General features: G+C 38.5%; 1 protein-coding gene across 2 annotated transcripts in view; it reads left to right on the top strand.

The window, feature by feature from the left end:
• LOC109727025 (probable fatty acyl-CoA reductase 4) overlaps window positions 1–1,957 on the top strand; it is a gene marked incomplete in the record, with an annotated part of 6,868 nt that extends 4,911 nt beyond the window's left edge. Inside the window, 5 exon segments of one of the 2 annotated variants that reach the window (XM_020257270.1) lie at window positions 12–172; window positions 250–331; window positions 584–850; window positions 1,078–1,205; window positions 1,554–1,957. In XM_020257270.1, coding sequence (XP_020112859.1) covers window positions 12–172; window positions 250–331; window positions 584–850; window positions 1,078–1,205; window positions 1,554–1,707 — 792 coding nt within the window. 2 annotated transcript variants of the gene reach the window in all.

Below are 11,805 nucleotides of genomic sequence, written 5' to 3'. Positions count from 1 at the left end.
AGAGGATAGTNGCTAGAAATTTTGGGTGGCCTAACACCTATGTGTTTACAAAGGCCATGGGGGAGATGTTGCTTGGGCATTTGAGAGAAGATCTGCCTCTTGTTATCATTCGGCCCTCTATAATAACAAGCATTTACAAAGAGCCCTTGCCTGGGTGGATGGAAGGAACCAGGTCAATACAAGTACACCCATTTTCAAAAATTTTATTACTGAAAATAATTATCTAAATTTGGGAAGATGATTTTGTAGGACTATCGACACCTTCATCATTGGTTATGCCAAGGGAAAACTCACGTGCTTCCTAGGAGACCCTAATTCTACAATGGATGTGGTAAGTAATTAATCAGAAGGAAGGAATATACATGTTTAGTGTTGCAAATTTTTCTTTCGTATTAATGCATGCTTTTTGCTCTAATTAACACTAATTAATCCTTCCCATGATCAACCCAAAGCTTTAAACCATGCATATACTTAGCGAGTATATTAATTTAAATGCAACACATACTATTTGTTATGAATTTTCATTCTTGCTCAGCTCAGCCTGCACCCCATTCAAATTAAGGCTGATTAATTTGTAATGCAGATCCCTGGAGACATGGTGGTGAATGCGATGATTTCAACGATAGTGGCTCATTCAAGTCAGCAAGATGAATTCATCTACCATGTAGGCTCGTCAATGAGAAATCCTGCGTCATACTCTATTCTGGAGCAATGCGGGTACGAGTACTTCTTGGAGAATCCTCGCATTGGAAAAGATGGAAAGCCCACGAAAACAAAGAGGCTTCCTATCTTCAGAACTTTGGGAAGTTTTCAAGGGTATATGACCCTAAGATATAAGCTACCGTTGGAGGTCGTCATCACTTAACTCTCTTTCAAAAACTCTGCATATATTAGATTAGTTTGCACTCCACATACGCTATGGCACACTACATGTCTACAGTACTTCAAGTTAGTTATAGTTTAACACAAATTATTCCATTTAATTTTCAATACAAATAATGGCACCATCAAGTAGTATTTATAGTGCTAGACCATCAGATATATATTTTCTTAATGGTTCCATCTTCTCGTCATTAGGTACTGCACATGCTGAATCTAATATTTTGTGGATTGTTCGCGCAACGTTACAATGAGCTCAGCAGGATGTACAAGTTCATTATGCACCTGGTCGACCTTTATGCACCTTATGCCTTCTTCAAGGGATGGTATATGATTCAAATTCTTTATGTTTATACGATTTTATGAGTGTCTCAACTAGAAAGCTCCGTTAGCAAAGCACTAATATATATTTCCCTCACATTATTCCAATTAATTAATTATAAGTTTTACTATTCTCAAATGCCTTTTCATTTTAACATAATGTACCTCTATAGAGCTTCCACACAGCTGTATGTTTTGTAAGATAAGAAAGACAATTTGACATTTTTATCTATAATGTGTGCGCGCAATTCATATAATTTCATGCATGATTAATTCTTTATTTTATGCATGTTCGTTGAAGGAGATAGGTAGAATTAATTTGTGCTAATTCTTTTCTTTTTTTTCTTTTAAAGCTTTGACGACACTAACTTGGAAAGGTTAAGGGTGCAAATGATGAAGGACAAGATTGAAGCACAAAGATTTGATTTTGACCCCAAATCTATTGACTGGAAGGAATATTTCTACAATATCCACATCCCAGGGGTCTTAAAGTATCTACAGAAATGAAGACATATACATGGTTACTCGCTGTTACTGCTCGATCAGCCTATATACATTTTCTTGTGTTTCCTTTTACAGAGAGAAAATCTACATTCAACTTTCAGAACAATTTCTTATTGGTTGTTGCACAAATAAAAAATTCATGTCAAGAAAAATACTTTCCAGATCTTCCTTGCACGGAACAAAATGAGGGGAGGATATGTATTTGATATATAATCATTTAAAAATTTCTAGTTCTGTTATATATTTATGTCAATTCTGTGTATGTCTTCATGGAAAAAAAGGACCTATTTAATTGTTTGCATGCTTATTATCTCAATATTTTTTTTTTTGAAAAATAACAAGATCAATATAAACAAAACCATTTAATTAGCAAATGCAACTTAAATTCCCACTACTAATAAACCTGCAGTTGAATGTGAAGTGTGCTAAAGATGAATGAGTATTTTGAGAGAAGGGGATGAGTCAACATTAACTGCATTTCTACTCCAGTTTATGGCAGTGTAAAGGATAATAAGCTTGAGAAGTAAGTTTCCCTGGGGACAAAAAAAAAGATAAAGAAGCGATTCCTTTGAAAATGGGCACTGATTTGTATACGACAGTGGGCACTGATATAAAGGATTTTAATCAAGCATAGCTAAGTAGCCACAAGAGTGGTTGACAGAAAATGCATGGGATATGATGCGGTATTAAATAGTTTCGCAAAACACCTATAGATCGAAATATATCGTCCACAAGCTTAAATATTTCACAGCATCTCGATGTTGCTCAAGATTTAAAAATGGTATAGCTAATACAGATTAATTAACATTGTAGTAGATTTGAGCTAGCTTTGTTTTAGAACATGGTAAATCGCCCATTTGGAACGTAAATATAGTATAGTAATTTTCGTGTGCCATATTTTGAAGGATCTAAAGGATGTTATGCTTCTTTGTAATTGGTCATTTACAAAATTTTTACTCAATTAGCATCTTTGTTGTCATCCTCTCAGCATCAGTTTCTATATCCGTATCGGAAAAGCAAATTTCCGATACGGATTCAAAAAGAAAAAATAAAAAAGCTTGTCATCATTTTACTATTCCAGTTGAAGCCCAACTTCGTTTATTATGACATCTCATTAAGAAAGGTAAGGATCACATATTATTAAAGACCATATGATGGTTTTAGTGAAATTTTATGAATTAAAGGTTTTTACTTGAGCTGTTATTTGGGCTGGTGATGGACTGGGCCTTGGCTGGTGAGGGTGCTATCAAGTCTCCACAATAAACACTTGTCAATGCCTCCATCTATATATGCATTCTTCATAGGAATATCTATAAACACTTGGTGCTTTTATTGCATCAAGTTAGCGCAAAAATGTGTGCTTTTGAAGTGTCCTTTTGGTGAGGGCAAAAATTCTCATCACTTGCTCCCTCTGTAACGTTCTATAATTGTGTTGTTAGTCTCTTAATTATCTAATTTCTTTTAAAGTTGTAATTATAGAGCCGTTATTAGTTTATTAACTATATGCTAAGGCTTTCTATATTATGGTGTACAGAATTTGATAATGGAAAAGATTGAAAAACTACCAAACTTTAACTGGTAGCTCTAGACATTTCATCCTTCAAACTCCAACTAGTAGCTCTAGACATTTCATCTGCCAACCATGTAACTTTTGTTTCTTGAATAGAAAATTTTTTCTAGACTTTGGAGGCTCCCGGGGGTATTGATGCCCCTGTAGCGGAGGGTGCCCGCATTAGGACGAAATTGGCAGAGTTTCAAAAGTTCGACCCGCCGAAATTTGCTGGAAAGAATGACGAGAGTTGGCAGTCGAGCACTGGATTGCCCACATGGAGAAGCTGTTCCGTGATCCGCATATCGAGGAACAGGATAAGTTTCCTTTGGCTATGCACCAACTAACTATCGAATAATCACTATCCAAATCATATCCAAATGAATGCCTACCAGGTTTGGTCAAGTTTGCTCTATACTATGACCATGACACCACCCACGGGGTGGCCGACCCAAGTAGGTCGCCCAAAAGGGCTGCTGTAACACCACTGCATAAAGCCTCACTCCAGAACGGCACTCGGGAGAGCTACTAAGCTGAGCAAAAAGTGTAGTCTCTATAAAGCTTAAATTTGGTTCATGCAGGCTATAGTCGATGCGAATGATCAATCAGATCATAAAATTGTAACCCATGTGCCCAAGCACAATCCAATGCAAAATTCCAAGATCTGGGACGACCGTTGACCCCAACGGCACTCTACTGAACAACTCGGACTAAACACTATCATAAATATCCACTCGGCCCCTCAACACGAGCGTAAAGTTATCCTACAGTAATCCAAATACTCACCACCCTCTAACTAGAGTGAAAAAAAGGTAAAAACAGGTACCATATTTAAATACTAATGATAGTGCATCAGGGGTAGATTAATGCAGATTTTATTAATGTTTCAATCTAATTTCAGCATCTAAAATCACTATATATAGGTTTAACATGTTCTAAGTCCAGATTTCAGCATTCCACATGTTATTCCAGTGATTCTAAGTTAGAACAATTAACTTAGATAAATAGACAACATGCATGCAAAATTTTAGTATACATAGTAAGGAATTCGTCGATTTTGGTAAATTAAACACATCTTTTGTGCTAATCCAGCCAAGGTAGGGGTTCGACCACCAAAAACAGCTCTCCTCAGTACAATCCCAGTTGGAAAATCAATTACGAAGGCTCCACACATAGCAGGAAAGAGCTAGTCTTGTTCAATATACCAAAACATCAAATTGCTGGAATTTAGAACAAAAGCTGAATTTTGACTAAATTTAGATCAATCTACCTTACGACCAGTTATGGACAACTCCAATACTCCAAGATTTATAAGAAAAACTGATCAAACCCTCCCTAAAGCCTCAGCTGCAAGATTTGGATCCAAAAAAGGAGGCCCAAAACATGAATTTGAGAATTCAGCACTAAACTCACAAATTACTTCAGTTGAGGTCAAGAATTCAGTTACTAACTTGTAAATCCAGTAGGAATAGATCTAAATCTGCTAGGAGTGAAGGAAAAAGCAACTAAAATCCAGCAATAATCCAGCTACAAAGAATTGGATCCAGAAATTAAAAAAAATTTGACTAAAATCCAATTCCAGTTCAAACCTCATAGAAACTTCAATTCCAAACCAACTAATTTGTAATTAAATGGAAGAAGGTGATCCACAAGCTATTCTAACTTCAATTCCAAACCAATTAATTTGTAATTAAATGGAAGGAGGTGACCCACAAGCTGTGACACCCTAATAGTTCCACATCGGATAAGAATGGAGTTATCATTGGGTATATAAGAGGCTCCACTCTAGTAAGAATAATTGAGCTTAAGTATTTTGAGCCGGTGGTTTTGATTCAACAAGTTATTATTGCTTGCGGGTCGGATTGTTACATTTGGTATCAGAGCCGGTTCACCAGCCGGAAGTGTGAGATGAGTCATGGTTGAGCCAGGGTCAGAATGACAGACTAAGTTAGGGTCGGTGAATGACAGGCTAAGTGAGGGTAAGAATGAGAAGACTAGCAAGAAAAGTCTCACATTGTCCGGTGATCTTGGGCTGTGTGTGTGTTTAGGGCTAACAAGGACGTCAGGGCCTAAACGGGGAAGTTTGTGACATCCCAATAGTCCCACATCAGATGGGAATTGGGTTGTTATTAGGTATATAAAAGACTCTACCGTAGTAAGAATAACTGGCTTAAGTATTTTGGGCTAGTGTTTTTTAGCCCAACGAGTTATTATTACTGACAGGTCGGGTCGTTACATAAGCTGTCCTCTAATATCAAATCCCCGAATCAAGCCCATAGCAAAAATTAGAAGTCTCAAATCTGCCAAAATCCCCAAGTTGTTGCTGTTGTTGCTGTTGTTGTTGCTGTTCTCGCTATTCTAGATAGCCCGTAGGGAGAAGAGAGGATTTGGAAGGCTTTTGTGAGATTAATATGTTGTAGAATGAGTTTTCAGGTGAAGGAGAAGGAGAAGGAAAATGAGTCAATAGAGAACGTTCACACACTTTTATAGGGGTATAGGTGGGTTAAATGAGCCTAAAGAAAATTAGAATCTATACCCATCAATAGAGAACGTTCACACACTTTTATAGGGGTATAGGTGGGGTTAAATGAGCCCAAAGAAAATTAGAATCTATACCTATCACTGCAGAAATTTTGAAATTCGGGGGCCCTAATCCAACTTCTAGGCGCCTGAATCTGCCAAAAATTCTGTCCGAATCCACAACAGGGTTCACCGCAAAGGGACCAAAATCTTATCCTGCCCCCGAATCCAAAACTTCCGCTTGCCTCGTGTCAACAACAGTTGATAATCACGAAGTAGCCCCACCAAGCAAATTTCAACTCACAACTACGCGCCCGAATAAGGGCCCGAAATGACTCCAATAGCATAAACGACACTAACAATTCAGCACTACAATTTTGTGCTCTCGATTCCATTTTCTAGGCACTCGAAATTGTTAGAAAATTGCGTACGGTAAAAAACGCAGCGGAAAAAGAATCAAATAAATTTGATTTTTGAAAACTCTCGATATCCAATCTCAAAAACCACGCAATCAGGATCCCTCATGTTTTACGATTAAAGAAGAAAAACAAGATCGAATCTTTACCTTTTTCGTGGATAGATTTTCACCTCAACTTGATGATCGTGGAATTGGGTTCTCTTGAAGCCGCACACGCGTCCGGCCTCTATAGGTATCCACACGAGGTTGAAGATTTGATCGATATCCTCACCGGGGTGCTAGCTCCCTTGCAAAGGACGTCGTTCTTGCTAGAATATGGAAGAGAGAGGAGAAGAGAGATAACGGCTAGGGTTTTCTAAAAACTCCCGTATGTTATATATAGGAATATAATCCTATTCCTAATAATATAATGACAATTAAGGATAAGTATAAATCTAGATTAAATTTATCCTTTCCTTAATTGGTTAGATCGATCAAATCCTAATTTGATTCGATCTTTATATTAATTTGATCATATCAAATTAATAATGCAACATTTGCACATAAGTCCTCTTATAATTTACTAACTATCAGTAAGTCCTCTCTTGTAACATTTACACTTTAATACCACTAATTTGTAATAATTATAAATTAGTCCAATTATCAACATATTGATAATTAGGTCCTCCGACGATTCAATAATCGCGATCTAGCTATCCGATCAATCACTACCTCTCATGTGTGTGACCCTATAGGTTCTATTCTATCTGGTAGTGAGATATATTTTGAACACTATCAACAATATCACTGAAACTCCTTTCAATGGATCAGAATAATTCCAACTCAGCCCAATGAGAATTATTGATCATCTAGATAATTCTCATGAGTCTCACAATCCACCAGTGATGTCTAGCAGCATTTAATGGCATTCCAGTAGAATGGAATACTGAACCTCTTTGTGCAGTTACCGTGTGATACAATCCTTCTATCATGAGTCCCGACAAGACGGAGGTTATGGAATAACTCGTCAAATCCCATCGTTTGTCATATGTTAAATTTATTCGACTCGAGTTTCTAATATCAGAAACCTTTTTTCGCTATTAACTCTGCCCTGGCCAAGGTCTTTTAAACTCGGTCTCATAAATCACATAGGACTAACACCCCTATCTACCAAGGGAGATAGATTCCATCTAAGTACGCATCCTATTCCTACAATGAACCTACGGCAGCCAACATGTACCACAAGGATCCGAATGGCTAGGGACTAAGTGTATGTATAGTCAAACTACAGTAACCTCATTGTGAATAGCCGAGGCACCGCAGGTCAAAGGACCAGTCACACTACTTCAACATTAAGTAAGTCACTGACAAGTGAGTAGACATCCAAGTGACTTCTCGCATTGGTCACGCTCGGTACCCTTGTTCTCCAACAACCACCTGCATATTCGCTTCAGTGTCCCCACACTGTCGACTCGAGACTCGTCTACCCAGAAAGGGAAGCGACCTATGCACCAATCTCACCGGATCAATCACCGTCCCCGTGATGATCCATTGATCGGGAGCATTTAGAAATTAACCACCAATGACACATGTCTCAAATTCTCAACACTTGAGAATATATGTCATCATCTTATTAATTCCTTGGACGATTCATGAACACATACACAACATGAATGGAAATAAAAATCCAAAGTTATTCATAATATTTAAAAGTCAAATACAAATTTATATCCTAGAAAGAATATATGTGTCGGCTCTGGTGGCTTCTGGCATGACATCTAACAATCTCCCCACTTGCATAAAACCAATCAGCCAAATACCTAACCCCATCTCCAGGACTCAGTGCTCTGCCGTCTAAAGTGTTTAGTCAATGTCTGCAGCGTTACCTAGAGTCTACCTTCTGCATCTCTGATGTGAATTTCTTCGAGGTAGTATCGCGTAAATAATATGAAACAGCCGCTCTATATAACTTGGACCTCTGATGAGAACTTGGGCTCCTAGCTAGGGCTAATGGCGCATGTTGTCGCAATATAGTGGTATGGATAACGATGGCATCACACCTAATTCTGGCGACAAATTTCATGTAGATCCAAGGATTCCTTGCAGGCTTCAGATGCGGCGATATAACTATGCTTCCATATTAGAGTCAGCAATAAATTGGTTGTTTTGGAATCTTCAATAACAGAGGCAACATTGCATAAGAACACACGATCATTCTGACTGTAGACTTCTATCGTGCACAATCAGACATAAAGTCTGAATCAGTAATATCTTGTACTTTCACCTCCTCCTCAAAGACCAAGAAACATTATCTTCAGTCCTCTCAAAGTACTGAGTATGTTTCTTCACAGCAATCCAGTGCTCTCACACTCTTTGGATTAGTATTGAAAATATCACTTGACACTCACAGGAAGGCGCGATATCAGTCGTGTACATAGGCCATGCGTACATAACTCCCTATAACTGATCTGAGATAAATGGATCTTACTCATACGTTGAATCTCTTCAAATGTATTGGGGCATATTTTCTTAGAGAGATAAATTTCATGTCTAAGAGGTAAAAGTCTCCTTTTGGAGTTTTCCATGCCGAACCTTTTCAGCATCTCTTCTATATACATTTTCTGTGAGAGGCCAGCATCCTTTTAGATCTATCTCTATAGACCTTTATCCTCAAAATATAGGATGCTTCCCCTAGATCTTTCATGGAGAATTCTTTAGACAACCATATTTTAACTGAAGTCAGCATTGGAATGTCATTCCCAATTAGGAGAATGTCATCCACGTACATTACGAGGAATGTGACAGCTCTCCTACTGACCTTCTTATAAACACATGGTTCCTCATCATTCTTAACGAAATCAAACGATTTAATCACGTTATGGAAACGAGTATTCCAAGTCCGAGATGCTTGCTTAAGTCCATAAATGGACCGTTGCAACTTGCATACTTTGTGACTTTCGTCACCGGAAGTGAAACCCAAAGGCTGCTCCATATAGATATCTTCCTCAAGATATCCATTTAGGAAGGCAGTTTTCACATCCATTTGCCAGATCTCATAATCATAGTATGCTGCAAGGGCAAGCAGTGTTCGAATGGATTTAAGCATGGCCACAGATGAAAAGGTCTCCTGATAATCAATGCCTTCACGTTGACTATAACCTTTCGCATCCAGCCTTGCTTTATAGGTAGAGCCTTTCCATTCGAACCTATCTTTCTTTTTTAGATCCATTTACACCCGATAGGTACTATGCCTTCTGGTGGGTCTACCAAAATTCAAACCTGGTTGGAATGCATTCAGTTAATTTCTGACTTCATGGCATCCAGCCATTTCTCGGAATCGATGTCAGACCCTATCTCCCATTAGGAACATTTCCTCTACTTCCTCTGTAACGATATCTAAGTATCGTTTAGTGGGATGGGAGATTCTACTCGACCTGCGAGGTGGAATAGGTACTACATGTACTGGCTCAGCTTGAATAGGTTCTGTAGGTTTGATGACTCGTTGCTCTTCAGAGACTCTCTCTCTTCGAGTTCAATTTTTCTCCCACTAGCTTCTTGAATAAACTGTTTTTCCAAGAAAATAGCACATTTGCTCACAACTATATTGTGATTCTCTGGGATATAAAAATAGTAACCTAAAGTTTCTTTAGGATATCTAATAAAACAAGCCCTCTCAGACCTAGCCTCTAACTTGTCCACCTGTAGTCGTTTAACATAGGCCGGACATCCCCAAATCTTGATATGACCAAGGCTTGGTTTTTTACCATGCCACATCTCATACGGCGTGGTAGGAACGGATTTAGAGGGAACCCTATTTAACAAATAAGCTGCAGTAAGCAAAGTATGTCCCCAAAGAAATAAAGGAAGATCAGTGAAGCTCATCATAGATCGAACCATATCCAATAAGGTTCGGTTTCTCCGTTCTGACACCCCGTTGAGTTGAGGTGTTCCCGGAGGAGTCCACTGTGAGACTATGCCGTTTTCTTTGAGATAATTTAGGAACTCTCCACTAAGGTATTCTCCTCCTCGATCTGATCGAAGAACCTTGATGGATTTTTCAGTTTGTTTTTCTACTTCATATCTGAATTCTTTGAACTTTTCAAAAGCCTCAGATTTGTGTTTCATAAGATACACATATCCATACCGTGAATAATCATCGGTAAAGGTTATGAAGTAGAGATAACCACCCCTAGCATGCACATCAAATGGCCCACACACATCAGTGTATATCAAGGAAAGTATCTCAGTGACCCTTTCCCCTTGTCCTACAAAGGGTAATTTAGTCAATTTTTTTTGAAGACAAGATTCACAAACTGAATAAGACTCTGAAGTCAATGAGCTGAGAAGCCCATCTTTATCCAATTTATTTATCCTTTCTTCTCTAATATGACCAAGCCTGAGGTGCCACATATACTTTAGGTTCATCTCATCTCTCGGTCTCTTAGACCCAACAGCAGTCTCTACTTGCTCAGAAAATATTTACAGATACATCCATATGTAAATGATAAAGACTGTCAATCATAAAATCACGACCAATAATATTATTTCTAAAATAAATTATGCAGTAGTCTTTGTCAAAATTAAAATTATAACCGTCCTGTGCTAAAGAAGAAACAGAAATCAAATTCCTGCTAGTAGCAGGTACATAATAATAGTCTTTAAGTAATAAAACATATCCTGACGGTAGTCGCAAAAGATAGGTGCCAAGCAGCCACAGCAGCAACTCTTGCCCCGTTGCTCACCCGTAGGGTCACTTCACCTTCCCTGAGCCCTCTACTTTCCCTTAGACCTTGCATTGAAGTACATAGATGAGAACTAGAACCAGAGTCTATAACCCAACTAGAAGTAGAGGAAACCGTAAGGTTAGTTTCTATTACGAGCAAGTCTGACATACCTTCCGAAGGTGTGTCCTTCCTTTTATTCTTCAAGCTCTCCAGGTAGACATGACAATTTCTCTTCCAATGACCGTCAACGTNGTTGCAGTGGAAACATTTTCCTTTGCTAGCGGCCTTATTCTTAGAAGCTTCCTTCTTGGGCTTGTTTTCCGTCTTTTGTTTCTTCGCGGGTTTTTTCTTCCAATTAGATTTTCTTTTGGAAGAGGAAGCTCGCTCCACAGCGAGAATCGAGCCCTTTGAACCTTTCAAAGTCCCGTCTGTAGTTATCAACATGTTCAATAACTCTGCGTTGGTGCAATCAATTTTATTTATATTGTAGTTTACAATAAACTGTCCATATGATACAGGAAGGGATTGCAGGATCAGATCAACTTGCAATTTCTTGTCCATTTTCATGCCAAGCTTCTCAAGCTCCTCGAGGTCTTTGATCATTGTCAAACAGTGATCATGAACAGACTGCCCATTGTGCATCTTGACTTTAAAGAGTCTTTTGGACACTTCAAAACGAGTAGATCGGCTTTGCTCACCATACAACTCCTTGAGGTGAGTTAGCAGTGTGAGGAAGTGAATTCTCGAAATACGAGGATTTGACTTCATCCCGAATCGACCAAGGGTCGTGCTGGTGTACTTTGGAAAGACCAAAGATATTAAAATCACCAAAAGTGCATTGGAAACGAGTCCACGAGAGCAAATAGTGCGAAATCTGCACTGGAGCAAAATTGCTCTCGGGGACCGGTCCC

Source organism: Ananas comosus, linkage group 1 (assembly GCF_001540865.1).
Source record: "Ananas comosus cultivar F153 linkage group 1, ASM154086v1, whole genome shotgun sequence".
NCBI lineage: Eukaryota > Viridiplantae > Streptophyta > Magnoliopsida > Poales > Bromeliaceae > Ananas > Ananas comosus.
This window is presented reverse-complemented; position numbering and strand designations above follow the sequence as displayed.